This window comes from Lygodium microphyllum, chromosome 22, assembly GCF_053477565.2.
Source record: "Lygodium microphyllum isolate KBCC chromosome 22, Lygodium_microphyllum_v1.1.10, whole genome shotgun sequence".
Classification (NCBI taxonomy): Eukaryota; Viridiplantae; Streptophyta; class Polypodiopsida; order Schizaeales; family Lygodiaceae; genus Lygodium; species Lygodium microphyllum.
This window is the reverse complement of record NC_141156.1, coordinates 128,846,440-128,861,054: the sequence shown is the minus strand read 5'-3', so window position 1 is coordinate 128,861,054 and position 14,615 is coordinate 128,846,440. Positions and strand designations below refer to the sequence as shown.

General features: G+C 37.9%; 1 protein-coding gene across 8 annotated transcripts; it reads right to left on the bottom strand.

The window, feature by feature from the left end:
* Positions 1-9,608: 9,608 nt before the first annotated feature.
* Positions 9,609-14,404, bottom strand: LOC148017609 (uncharacterized). Of its 8 annotated transcripts, none has more exons than XR_015687904.1 (6): positions 14,205-14,404; positions 13,984-14,104; positions 13,343-13,520; positions 12,736-12,823; positions 12,445-12,544; positions 10,098-10,233 (listed from the first exon to the last, which is right to left on the bottom strand). XR_015687904.1 is itself a non-coding variant. In XM_087663226.1 (5 exons), the coding sequence occupies exons 1-5, from the start codon at positions 14,320-14,322 to the stop codon at positions 10,016-10,018; spliced, it is 723 nt and encodes a 240-aa protein (XP_087519352.1). In that variant the 5' UTR covers positions 14,323-14,403; the 3' UTR covers positions 9,609-10,015. The 8 variants fall into 8 exon arrangements, 3 of the variants coding, with proteins under 3 accessions (XP_087519352.1, XP_087519354.1, XP_087519353.1); XR_015687906.1 differs by having other exon boundaries at positions 12,445-12,538; XR_015687905.1 differs by lacking the exon at positions 10,098-10,233 and adding an exon at positions 11,780-12,024.
* Between the last annotated feature and the right edge of the window lie 211 nt (positions 14,405-14,615).

Here is a 14,615-nt window from a genome sequence, read left to right as displayed (position 1 = left end):
AATTAGAAGAGCAATCAGCTCCTCAAAATCAGGAAATCTTTCACGAACTGAAATGGATGTCCGAAACTGTGCATAATCCTTTCCTAGACCATTCAAGGTCACAGAAACTAAATCATCATCTTCCACTGGCGACCCAATGGAAGCAAGTGCATCTGTAATCTTCTTCACCTTCATGTGGTAGTCATTGATGCTCATATTTTCTCTTTGCACATTATGCAACTCTTGCTTGAGCTGCATTTTTCTGGCTTGTGTATTTGTGCTATACATTTTTGACAAAGTATCCCATGCCTCCTTTGGCGTACTTGCATCTTGAATATGCACAATCATAGAGTCTGAAATGCTGATAGACAGTCAGTACATAACTTTCCTTGCTCTCTCATGCCATGCTTTAAATGCCTGCATTTGCTGTTGATTGGGAACATCAGGAAGAATTGGTTCTTCTTCGTTTCCTGCAACAAATTCCCAATATCCTTTTCCCATAAGGAAATTCGTCATTCTAAACTTCCATGCTTGGAAGTTGTTCTTGTCAAGCTTTTCAGTGACAATCTGTGAAAGAGAATCAGACGCCATTACAGAATACTGCAAAAAATTCTGTCACTGCAAAAAACACAGCTTCACCCTCACAAGGGCAAATCTGCAAAACTAGCGAAAGTGATATTTGACCACACAGTCACTTCCTAGTGACGATTTTGCATAAACAGGAACCAAGGATGATTCTGAAACTCCCTATATCTCTGCACACAAGCATACGATGCAATTTCTGTGGTAACTTTTCACCGACCTGTAGAACAATGGTCGCACAGCATAAAACAGGGCTTTTTCCTGAGTACGTGCAGAAAACTTCCGCCTCCAAAATAGGCCCCGAAATGGCCTCAAATAAAAAAAACAAGCCCTCTTGCTTCACCGCGAAGGGCGTCTCAACCTAAGATAATGCACTCCTGCACTTTCCGACTGTTCTACCTGCAGAGATCTGCTCCCAAAACAGAAAATAAAAGCAACACTGCTCCTCTTACCAGAATACCGCGAGCTTGGCTTGCTTTCTTGAGCTCCTTACCACGAACAAGGCTCTGATACCATGTCAAGATTGTGGGAGAGAAGGAAGGAGTCTCGCTTGAAGCTTTATTGCTTGCACAATGGGGGAAGAAACACAAGGGTGGAGGCTGAAAACAGTTTTCCTCTTCTTAGTTGTATAAGCCAAAATAACTCTAATACAAAGAAATAAAAGAACCCTATATATGGGTCTCAAACCAAACTCAACTAACTAAGGTGGCATACTAACTGAGCCACAAACTAGAGTAGATAAGGATAGCTATCATGTAGCTATTATTCATAGGCGGTGTACCAACCGCGTCTGCAACTGACACATCGGTGACATAAATACACAACGGTCACCCTGGCGTATCACGAATGGAGCTCGATATCTCAAAAATTGCAAGGATGGCAACCGTAAGAGCAGTCATTGCTATGGCTGCATCAAAGGGATGGTCTTTACATCAAATGAATGTAAAGAATGTCTTCTTGCATAGTGATTTACAAGAAGAGATCTATATGGAGCAGCCACCAGGTTATGTGCATGCTGTTCATCTTGAGTTTGTTTGCAAGTTGAAGAAAGCCTTGTATGGCTTGAAGCAAGCACCTAGAGCATGGTCTGACAAGATAGAACAGTATCTTGTCACTATTGGCTTTCAGATTTCCAAGGCATATTTCTCACTTTATGTGAGAAAAACAGAGAAAGGTATTATGCTACTTGTCATTTGTGTTGATGATTTGATTATGACAGGTGACAGTAATGAAGATATCCTTCATGTGAAAATGCTATTGAAGCAAAAGTTTGAGATGAAGGATTTGGGAGAGTTGCGTTATTTCTTGGGCATTGAGGTGATTAGATCACCAAGTGGGATACAGCTCTTGCAGAGGCAGTATGGACTTGACATGCATTCCAAATATGGGATGACAGGCTGTAAGTCTATTTCAGTTCCTTTGGAGCAGAATGTGAAGCTGAGTGTAGATGCAGGTGAGCTTCTGGAAGACCCTACTATGTACAAACGCATAGTAGGAAGCTTGATTTATATGACTATTACCAGGCCAGATTTGAGCTATGCTGTTGGATTGGTAAGTCAGTTTATGCAGGCTCCAAGGAAACCACATTTGGATGCGGCTAGACGCATACTCAGGTATGTGAAGTCCACATTGCAGTATTGACTATTTTATGAGACTGGGGTTCAGATACAGCTGCATGGATACACTGATGCTGATTGGGCTGGTAGTATTTCTGATAGACGATCTACCAGTGGATATGTGTTCTCTTTTGGGAGTGCTGCAGTCACTTGGAGCAGCAAGAAACAGCCTACAGTTGCCTTATCGAGCACAAAGGCCGAGTACAGGGGTGCAGCAATGGCTGCATGTGAGGTAGCTTGGTTGCATAAGCTACTTTATGATATGCATCAGCCTACAGATGGGCCAGTTGTCATTTATTGTGACAACATGAGTAGTATACACTTGGCAAATAACCCAGTCTATCATGCTAGAACAAAGCACATTGAGGTGCATTATCACTATGTGCGGGAGAGGGTTTTACTAGGTCTTATTGATCTAGTTTATGTCAGCATAGAGGATCAGGTAGCTGACATATTCACGAAGGCATTGGGCACAGAGAAGTTGCGCAAGTTCAGAGACCTGCTTAGTGTGCAGGAATTGGGATTGAGCTCAAGGGGGAGTGTTGAGAAATCGAGCTCCACTCGTGATATGCCAGGGTGACTGTTGTGCATTTATGTCAGTTGCAGATGCGGTTGGTACACCACCCATGAATAATAGCTAGATGACAGCTATCCTTATCTACTCTAGTTCGTGGCTCAGTTAGTATGCCACCTTAGTTAGTTGAGTTTGGTTTGAGACCCATATATAGGGTTCTTCTATTTCTATGTACTAGAGTTCTTTTGGCTTACACAAACTAAGAAGAGGAAAACTATTTTCAGCCTCCACCTTTGTGTGTATTCCCCCATTGTGCAAGCAAGAAAGCTTCAAGTGAGACTCATTCCTTCTCTCCCACAATCTTGACAACAATGATAGTGGGATTGCTGAAGATAAGAACTTATTAAAAAAGAAGTTTAAGATGAAGGATTTGGATGAGCTGAGGTACTTTCTTGTTATTGAGTGATCAGATGTGATGATGGTACATGGTTATCCCAAAGGTAGTATGGCTTGGATATATTATTCAAGTGTGGTATGAAAGCATGCAGGCCTCTTTCAATACCATTAAAGAAAAATGTGAAGTTGAGTGCTAATGTTAGAGATAAGATAGAATATCTACTATGTTCAAGAGGATAGTAGGAAGTTTTATTTACATGACTATATATTGGCCTTGTTAGTTAGTTTATACAGATGCCTAGAATGCCTCATTTGGATACAATTAGATGCATATTGAGGTATATGAAGTCCACTTGATATTATGAATTTTTTTATGAGACAAGTAAAGATGTATAGTTTTTTGGATATACATATGCAGACTGGGCTGGTAACCTGTCAGATAGAAGATCTACAAGAGGATTCACATTTTCCCTTGGTAGTGCAACAATTACATGGAGTAGCAAAAAGCAACCTACAGTTTCTTTATTGAGTACAGAGATACCTTGCCTTACTGAGTGTATAGAGGTATTGCTATGGTAGCACGTGAGGTGATATGGTTGCAAAAGTTATTGGGTAATTTGGATGTGTAGAAAGATGGTTCAATTGTCATTCACTATGACAACATGAACAACATACAGCTAGCTAGGAGCCCAGTGTTTGATGCTAGGACAAAACACATTAAGGTGCACTACCACTTTGTGAGAGAGAAGATACATGTAGGAGAGATTGACTTGGTACATATCAACACATAGGATCAAATAGCTGACATTTTCGTTAAAGGCATTGGATTTAGAGAAGCTTACAAAGTTTCGGAGCTTACTTGGAGTTACATGGATAGAGTTGAGCTTGAGGGAGAGTCTTGAGATGGCAAGCTCAACACACGCAAATATTGATAACGAACCACCTAGCTAGATGGGTCCGCACGTCTACACTTAGCATGCCAATGATCATTATGATCCTTACGTGGCCACTGACTTATCACTTATTATATTTAGTTTGTTACACCTATCTACAACTTGCATAGTTATATCACTAGCCAATTAATGGAGTTAGTTATGCATTGTTTGACTTAGTAGGCCACTTTTCTTTATATTGTATCTTATCTATACCTTAAGTGCATTGTATTGTATGTACAAGAAGAAGAAGAAACCAGCAAAAAAATATTTTGGTCTCCATCTCTCTTATTATATTCTTGATTGAGTTTCCTCTCGTGTGTATGGTGTGTGTTCGGCATAGCATCTCAAGCAAGTCCCCCCACCATGCGATTTTTGAAAAGCTACCCGTGTATTACTTATACTGGCAGTACCTACATATGTGTACACTGCACGTGGTGGATACCCATCACTATCACTTCATTCTTTGCTCTTTTAGTGGCATTTGAATAAGAGAAGGTCAATCACACATTGTGATTATTGAAGCTTCCACATCTTGTATCTATTGCTCTTGCTCTCTTGCTCCTTCCACCATAGCTCTTGCTTTTACTCGTGGGCTTCCACCTAGGGCGCTTACTCTCTTTGACTGGTATCAAAGGTGAGATTGAGAAGCTCTTCCTCTTTAATTTACTTTAGCATGTGAGGACCTACAATAGTTTATTTTCAAGGTGGTGGCCATGATCCCTTCATCTCAAGGTATGCGTTGAGCTCCCACCTTCTATCCAGCTTCTTCCCATCACTTTAGACTTGTTCCACAGTTTTCTTGCCGACCTTTTCTTATACCTCATTTAGCCCAACAATAGCAACAGACATCAGTAGCAATTCATCATGAATTATGCATGTTTTTTAGGCCATGTCCTTGATCACAGTGCAACTATTGTCTCATTAGCTCCTCAAGCTCCTGAGCACCCTTTACAATCTTGTCAATCCTTGTCACCACTCCCTTGGCATTGGTCTTGTGGCTTTGAGCATAATTGGAGCTCCATACTCTATATTATCTACTATATACAACAATAGACCTACTATCATACAAGTTTGAGAGGATTTACTTTAGCGCTTGGAGCTTGTATATGTGTCTACTGATGCTTGTATGCATATGCCTTGATACTAGGATGTTTGGCAAATATCTTAAGGTATAAATGGTTGGATTTGACCTTGCATAGTCTCACTTTGTGCAAAGATTCCACTGCTATAATATAATGAATAGCAAACTTTTATAGAGGAACACTATATACCTATGGCTCTTGGATATCATTTGGATGCTTCATATCAATGCATTGTTGCTCAACATTGGTCTACTCCCTTGAATTTGCTATTGAAATATCTTGAGCTTGGTGACATTTACCTTGGCTATGGCCACATGCCTTTACTACTTTAGTGGCTTATGCAATTACGGGTTTGAAGAATACATTGGGTTCTGTGCCTCCAACTTATGCTTCATGTATCTTGGATACTCGTATGTCATGTATTTAATGTATTAAGCTTGCATAGCTCATATAGCATTCGCCTTTTGTTCCAGTGGGAGCCGCTACTTGACACTTGGATATTACATAAAGGACTTGATATTTGCAATTGAGCTTGAGTGTCTTACAGTGAGACAGTGGGACTCATTGTGCCATGTACATGCTCTCTTGATATGTATTGGATGCAGTTTCTCTATTGTGGGTTGATTTAATCTCTTGGCTTGGCTTTGGCATTTGTGTCTGTTAGGGTATTATCATTGGTATATATATGATTTTGGGTAATCAATTGAGCTTTTCTTAGTAGGTTATGCATTTGATAGTTCTTTTCACCTACTCTTGAGACCTACCATGTGCATAATGTCTATGCATATTGCATGTATGGTTACTGACACACTGCAATTGTAACAGTCTTTAGTGTTGTTGATTGTTCTTGGCTTTTTCATCTTGATTGCTCACGATGAGTTGTTGACCTATTACTGTACTTTCTTACAACCATTTGTCATTTCTAATCTATGCATTCTTTATTAGGAGAATCACTTGTACTTGACAGTTTCTTGATTACAGCTTGTAGATAGCTCATTACCTTGGTAGTATTTCTTGTTTACAACTTGATTTGGTACTGGTTTTGTGATTGATTTGTAGGAAATTACAGCAACTTATTTTTTCCTTCTATGCACTTTTTTGGTCTCATTATGACTAGTGGTTCTCATGGCAATGCTATCTTCAATATTGAAAAATAAGATGGGACCAACTACCAACTATAGCCATTGGAAGACATAGACATGGCAAGTTTTAGTACAGATATCACAAGTTAGACCACTAAAAATAAGGATACTAAACCTAAAAACATTGATGGTGAGGATTGGGTTGAATTGGATGAGCTATGCAAGTCCACGATCATTTTATCACTCCGTAAGCAAGTTTACTACATTTCAAACTGATAATCAAACTGTATATTAGCTTTGAACACAAATAAAGAATCTTTATAACAAGCATAGTCCTATATTTCAAATGTATTGGTTGAAACAATTAATGGACTTTCACATGAAGAAAGAGACTTCTATGTCTGCACATTTGAATGATTTTCACTCCATCATCAATCATCTATCTTCATAGGAGATTGAGTTCACGAATACTTTATATCCTTAATATATGCTTGATACTCTACCTGAGTCATGGGACACTTTTTGCACGCCTCTATGTGCTAATGCCTCAAAGGATAGGTTGAAATTGCAAGATTTTGAGAGTATCTTCTTAACAAAAGAGGTGGAATAGAAAGAATATGGATGCTTCCCTATGTCACATGCATTGACTATGAGAAGCTAACATGACAGAAATGGCTATGGTAGAGACTCTCAAAGGTCTCAACCTAGGACACATGGACAATTTCGCAATAAGTTTCGTAGCCGTAAGTCCAATCTTACTTGTCATTATTGTGGGATAGCATTTCATATTTAACCACTGTGCCACAAAATGCACGAAGACAAGGGCAAGGAAAAGTGCAGAAGAAGAATCATGACTGCATCATTATGCCTAGCAAGTATAGTGTCAAGATTGAGGAGATTAATGTAGTGTATCTTGATGTGTTTGATAGTCCCATATTAGTAGCTTCTTCCTTGGATGCCTCACCAATGATGATGGCTGATGCTTTGTCAAGATATATTCAATGTTGGTTGATAGATCCAAGGGCTTCCTTTCATGTGACCCCTCATAGAGAGTGGTTTCACTCTTATCGTAGTATGACTAGATCTATCTATTTTCAATAAAATGACAAACTTGTTGCATGGAGATGAGTTCTAGTAGAAGTTTCACATTCTAGCATGGATACAATTGAGAATCTCTTGATCATATCTTATACCAATGATAAATTGCATGAGTGTATGCTAAAAATAGCCAACATAAATACCTTGGTATTGCATACAAAGTTTGCAACTCAAGCAATTTAGATAGAGGATTGTATCATTGAAGAACTTGCATCTGCATCTATCAATAACTCTTTTCGTCGAATAGCTCATCCACAATTGTTGAGCTCTTCAAACTTGTAGTGTATTGAAACATCTTATATAAGTCTTGCCTTATAACATTCACTAACGATGAGTTTCTACGTAAATTGTCTGATAGTTTGAGGAGATGAATTTTGAACTTGGCCCAAATATTATTATGAAGCTAAAACATGTCATGTCTCACCCTATATTCAATGTATTATAACTATTAGAACTGTAAAAACAAGAGACTAAATGGCTTAAGACCATGAAAACTCACCTTATTTTGAATTTTATTATGATGTAGTAAAATAACTCTTGTTTCTTAAAAAATTTACAACTTTTTTCAATGTGCAATAAAATATCATCTTCCATGAGTGTAATATTAGAAATTTACCCAATATTTTACCAAATAAAGTATCCCGCATCATGAACTCATGTGATACACTTAATTAATAGCATATGTGTCACACTTGCTTTTGTAATGAAGAGGAAACATTAGTATAACAACTCACTTGATTGGACACAAATATTAAAGATAGTCAATGTAGGATATTCATGTAATCATTTCATCAATACATGGTTTTTAATCATATTAAGTTTGACTTAATTGGATATGTAAACCAATGGCTAACATCAGATAAGCTACCAAGCTTGATATTAGCGATGAAATAATCCATTTGTTATTAGCACAAAAAGTTTCAAAAGATCAAATGTAATCATTATAGATTATGGCCATTCTAGTAGCTTTCAAGAACTCTTCTAAGTTTTGAAATGTGGAAGTTTGTCCTTTAATATAATAATAAGTCCTTGCGTAAAGGGCTCTTGTTTTTGTCTAAGGAGAAAAAGTCATTTTACTCCCTAGACATTTGGATAATCAATGCTCCCATCAAAAATCAAATCCACAATGGGCTGAATTGCAATGGTATCATAGGTTTCTTTTTGCTAAACTAAAGCTTGAAAGTGGTACCTCTAAGGTGGCTCAATTTCTGCTCTAGGTTTGGGAGGTGTTACCTATGCAAATTGAATGGACCCCACTAGAGAGAGGTGATAATTCCCTTAACCTATTAGTTTGCTTTACCTTGGAAACTTCTAAGGAGAAAAATGAATTTTATAGGGAGAATCCTAGGAAGGCACTCAATATTTTCAAGAAAGGAGTATCAACTCAGTATGATCTTTGGGATCCAAAGCATCTTGATTGGCTCCCAACAAGCAACAAGATTCATTAGAAATCTTATTTATCTAAGAAATAATTCAATTGGCCAATTTTCCTTTTCACTAAGGTGAAAGGGGACTAGCCATCCTCTCCGCTCATCTGAACGGATTTCAATTAGGGCCAATTCAAAAGTGAAGATGTTGTAGTTGGCAACTTAAAAGGGCGTCCAAATATGAAAATAATGATTGAATTACTAAGGCAATGGCCAATTGGATAGAAGTTCCATGGTACCTTGTTCGTCAAGAAGCTGAGAAGCCTAACCTTGGGTACTTGGAAGGCAACCGCCTTTGCTCTACATAGCTAAATGCTATGGAGAATCATTTTTTTCAAGCTCCCAATGAGTAAACTAATCAAATAGAAACAAGTAGATGGTCAATGCCCCCTTTGCAAGCCATTCGAAGACAATATTTTTCACATATTTTGGGCATGTAGCATGGTCAAGAGGACATGGAAGAAAATCTAAGAATAGTTGAATTGTGCGAACAACTACATGAGGCCATCAAAAGTGCAATCCTTTTAAAGATATGGGAAGTAAGAAATTGGTTTTTTGTTTTAGGGGAAGCCATGAATGTTTTCTAACCTTGCTAATAATTTTTTGCTAGGTTCTGTCTTTGAATCTCAAGTCTTTTGAGAGGGAAGGAAAAGCTTAAAGGCTAGAAAGTTGTAACTACTAGATTACAAAGCTCTATTTGAGCTTGGCTCTCTTCGATGTAAGGCTATAAATGTATAATATATATCTCAATTTCACATTTTTTAAGTAAAGGGCACTTACTAGTTGTAACATCCACCTTTTTTCCTTGAAAAGGCATTATGGTTTTTCTTAACGATTATAAAGATCATAACGCTACAAGCATGGGTCGATGATCTTAAAAAGAGTATTTCCCTAATGCTAGGGCAATGCTCTAAAATAGATTCTATTCCAATTTGTTAACAAAATCTCATATTGAATAAATTATAAGCTACTTTCAAATTAGTATGCAAAAGAGGCTTTTATGATGACACCACTCACACAATCAAGCCATTACTTGTTGAAAATGCCATTGATTACATATGACTAAATTGTTCATAACACCAAAGCGCTTTTTACAATTTCAAAACTATAATTACTTGGGACTTCAAAGGATATTGATGTTTTTATTCACTAAACTAAACATGGGATATAAACATCCCAAGCAATATAACGTGACTAACAAAAATGGGAATCCTTAATGCACACTAGAGCAAGCTATGCAAGATAGGGTTACAACAGAAAGGTAAAGGCTTACAATGAGTTGAGTGTCTAAGAGAGTGACTTACTTATGGTTGTGACATTAGAGGTCGACTTAAGTTAATCGTTTCAGCTCGAAGAAGAGCAACACGCTCCACTTCAACACGAGAAAGCATGTAAGAATCAACAATAGCTAGCACATATGCACCAATCCACAACACTAAGGTCACCACCATGTATGAGACACCAAATGGACAAGATAGCGCAAAGATGAAAAGAATTACTCCAAATAGCATCAATATAGTTCCTGAGTGAATTAATCAAAAGACGATATATATTAGTGCAAAAGAAAAAGACAAACATTATCTACTAGTGCAAACAATTTCTATCCCACAACAACATTGAAAAACAAGGAAACTTTCTTAAGGTCTTGACTAATCAATATCAATCAGGTATGCATTACTTCAACAAACTACCTTCTAAAAGCAAAGCACCTTGTGAGGATTTTGTTAAGACATAACACAACAAGATGTGATTTAACCCATTTGCATAATGCACTTGAGATACATCAAGAAGCAACACATTTTAGTTTTTTTATAGCACATGATGAACACCTTTCAACTTTGATGTCACCTTGGTCTCTTACTAAAAATGATGATGCACTCATTCTTCATTGGAAAACCCTCAAACCATGGATGCAAACAAGTTGTAATGAGCAAATCACAAAGGTTTTGAAGTGTCAAGAATTTTAATACAAGATCTATCTTAAAAGACAAGTGGTAGTGTTTCGAACTTTAACACATGACTCTTAAGCTTTAACTTCTTGTCCCTTTTGATTAGACAAACTAATAAGTCTATTTTTGGCTACTTCGACCGTGAACAAGTTAAACAAATGTCAAAGTCAGAGGACATGCCTTGTTGAATTTGTTGTCAATTTCTTGTTGATATTGTGCATAATGCATCGAAATTTCTACATAGTCTGGGGCTCAAACTGAATTGATGAAAGGTCTTCTAAAAACCTTGGTTGTCATAAGCAATGGTGGAAATCCCATCAACTTTGGGCCTTGATTATTAGATGCCTCTATGAGAGACTTGACATTAATGAATAATGCTTTCAAGATTAAATGCCTATATAAGAGCCTTATGAACAAAGTGCCATGTTTCTCGAAATCTGTGCACGGAGAAATCTCCATATGTTTTGTTTTTCAATATGATTTAAGCTAATAATGAAGTATGGCATTCTTTAAATCGTGTCAATGCTAGGGTCAATATTGAGCACCCCTAAAGTCAAGATTATTTTGGCTTTTAAATAATGCAACTCATATTCGATAAAGTGATTATAACACTCTTTTAAGAGTTATGGCTCTTGAGTATATGTAAAAGTGTGAAAACCAAGTCCTCTTTGTTGGAAGAACTGGGAATAGGACCTTGATGGAAGGAGAGTACACTTTGATCCTTAAGATTTGGGGTCATTTACAGGCTTGAGGAAGTTACTATATGTATATCCTCTACATCACGTGCGTTCAAGGCCTATTTATAAATATCATTCTCTGTAAAATATTATTGAATAACACAACAATTCTCTATTCAATTTTCTTTATATTACACCCTTTTGTATGTAAAAAATGTATAAAAATGATATTTTAAAAATACCTTATTTTGAACCCACGTGATGCATACATATATTCATGAGTAACTTACCCAAGTTTACAGGAGCCAAAGGAAAGGCCCATGCTTACAAAGCCATGTATAGAAAATCAAGAATGTAGTATATGCATGTTGTTGATTACTTAGAAACTGTCATGGAAAGTGTTTTGCAAAAACAAGTCAAACTAGGTCACCTGTAGAGTCATATCAAAAGCGTGCAACATTTAGATCACAATTCATTTATGCATACTACTAAAAATTGTACATAAACATAAAGTTTCTAGTAGGATAACGGTGCCAATTGGAGAATAACTCTTAGTAATGGTACATTCTGATTTATCTAGACTCATAACACACAAGTGGAATAAGGGAACGCAAATAGATTGGATAAAAATGATGGTGGTTCAAAGCTCGTCTTTCTATTGGCTCACACTCATTTCGACATTGGCACCTAAATACATAGATTTACATGGTCAAATTTTTTACACACATTTGTGGAGGAGACAGAATTCATGTCACCAACCATGCTTGCAAGGGAATGTTTTTGTTCACTATTCCCTATTAATCCTTAGAACACATCTGAGGCAAAGAGCTTGAGTTATGCTATTTATGTTGGGGACAAGCTATTTATGTTGTGGAGTAGACAGAATTCATGTCACCAACCATGCTTGCAAGGGAATGTTTTTGTTCACTATTCCCTATTAATCCTTAGAACACATCTAAGGCAAAGAGCTTGAGTTATGCTATTTATGTTGGGGACAAGCTATATGTTCTACAACTCGTCCCTTTAGGCTAAGGAGCATCATGATTTAATTAGACAATGATTTCTTTACTAATAGAGATGCCAATCTAACAAGATACCCAAACTTACCAAGCTATAGGATTGAAAGCAACAAATCTTTTGGACTCCAAACCAAGATGTCAACTCCATAATACAATGACAAGAGAAAGAACCTTGCAAAAACCTTTGACTTTTTTTTTTTTGGTTAGTTTGATACTAAAATATTAGCTCAATTATTATATTATACCACACTATTTTTTTAATTTAAAAACATAAAATTCTAGGGACTTGACAATTGTTGATTGCTCGAATTTCTATGTAAGAAAAACATGAAAATAAGAGTTTTCTGTTTTTTTTAAAAATTAATAAGTGAAAATGTACCTGAGCGGTGATGGGTCCTAGCCCACAACTCCTTGAGGGATAAGGGGAAGAAGATAGGCACTCCGATTGATGAGTTGGGCTCCACGTACTACTAGAAACACACATACACACAGACACACACGATGCATCAAAAGGAAGAAACAACAAGCTCGAAAAGCATCAGCATTCCTTCCAATCAATTATATAACAGAAACACAAAAGATGCAGCCTGTCTGTGACATGTATTTAGCCAGTATATACATATATATATATATATATATACCACACATACATAAATATATACACATACAGAATGAATGAATGGAAGGTTAAGAATGAAAGGTTGTACTAAGGTCCTTTAGGACTCCTCAAAGGCACACAGAACAACATCAGACTTTGGGTTGCCAGTGGACCCAAATAAAAGAAAGCCCAATTCCTAAAGCTACAAAGAGTTGCTTAAGGCATCATGACCTAGATATACCCTAGGCAGCACCCCCCATACTTGTCCCACCAATTTCCATGCTGTGACATAGATGCTCCTGGCTAGCTGCATCCCACATAAGCATTTCCCTACTTGCAACTGCTGCTGCACAGCCTCTTGCATACGCTGGCGGTGGCGAGAAATTACCTGGAGGTTGTAGCCAAGCCAGATGAGAGCCCAAACAGCAACATTGGAGGTGAAGATCCTAGGAAGGAAAGCATGCTCATCGCTTGTGGCTGATGGCAAGTAAACCAGCACATACACAGAAAACAGCAGCACTGATGGCAATGCTATGATGTTGGCCACTGCGTAGGCAGACTCGCCGCTGCACAGCCAACAGATAGAACTGGATCATGTCATCTTTTCAAAATGTAACAGGATAAACATAGTTTGAGAGGTTTGTATGAGAAAAACACACACAATCTTATCAGCAGTGGGGCTGCATAGGATTCTGCTGAAGGGGACTGATCAACAAACAATCCATCCAAGCACATACACACACAGAGCAACTGCTCAACAGATAACCCTTCCTGGAAAGTGGATGTAACATTTGTAAAGGGATATGTCTGGATATGCTGATAGACCTTATCTTTGGATATGTAGGGCTACAACTTATGCTGATAGACTGAGTAATCTGCCTTATAGGTTCAGCTAACATGATTGCAAGTATCAGAAATAGAAGCAGACACAGGCATGATTGGATGCAGAAGAACTAAACTGCTTAATGTACTGATAAAAGCAGTACTGATAATAATAATGAATAACAGCATTGTTTCGAGGGCTCTTACCTCTGGATCTCCAGTCTCTCATCTCTGCAAGCAACCTGATACATGATGTAAGGTATGACCAGCCCAAGGAAAGGGAAGGCCAACAGGCCTACCCATCTTGGAACCCACACAAGAGGATGAGCTGCAGTGCAGGTAACACATCAGAAAAGAAGCACAGCTGAGGGAAAAAATACCTTATGATCACAGGATGAATTTTTCCTGTCTGTCTGTCTCTCTCATACCATATGCGCTCCACCATAGAGGGACATAGTCAGGTGTGCTATCCCAGTTGTATCCAGCATACACTAAGCTTGTGATGGTCAGCATCAAGGGCAATGCAACAGGATTGTTGCCTGCCATAGCCTGCAGCAGGAGAGCACACAGAAGGAAGCGCACAGAGAGAGAGAGAGAGAGAGAGAGAGAGGTCTCGCCAGGGAATTGCCATCTCACGATCTTATCGACGACCTCCTTTCACGTTCGAGCACCAACCTAAGGTTACTCTCTCTCTCTCTCTCTCTCATATTCATTAATGTCCCCACATGCTTCCATTGTCTTGTTTATTTTGTCTTTTTCCTTTTCCCACATACTTTTCAACTGGTCAAACCACTCAAAATGTTTCCCGAAACGCACCTCCTTCTACCTCAACATTTTTC

Excerpts from the sequence above, each read along its gene's own strand:
- LOC148017609 (XM_087663226.1), bottom strand. The coding sequence starts at position 14,322 with ATGGCAGGCAACAATCCTGTTGCATTGCCCTTGATGCTGACCATCACA. Across the intron at positions 13,521-13,983 it reads GAGAGACTGGAGATCCAGAG|CGGCGAGTCTGCCTACGCAG; the intron begins GTAAGAGCCCTC and ends TTGGCTGTGCAG. Across the intron at positions 12,824-13,342 it reads GGCTTGGCTACAACCTCCAG|TACGTGGAGCCCAACTCATC; the intron begins GTAATTTCTCGC and ends TGTTTCTAGTAG.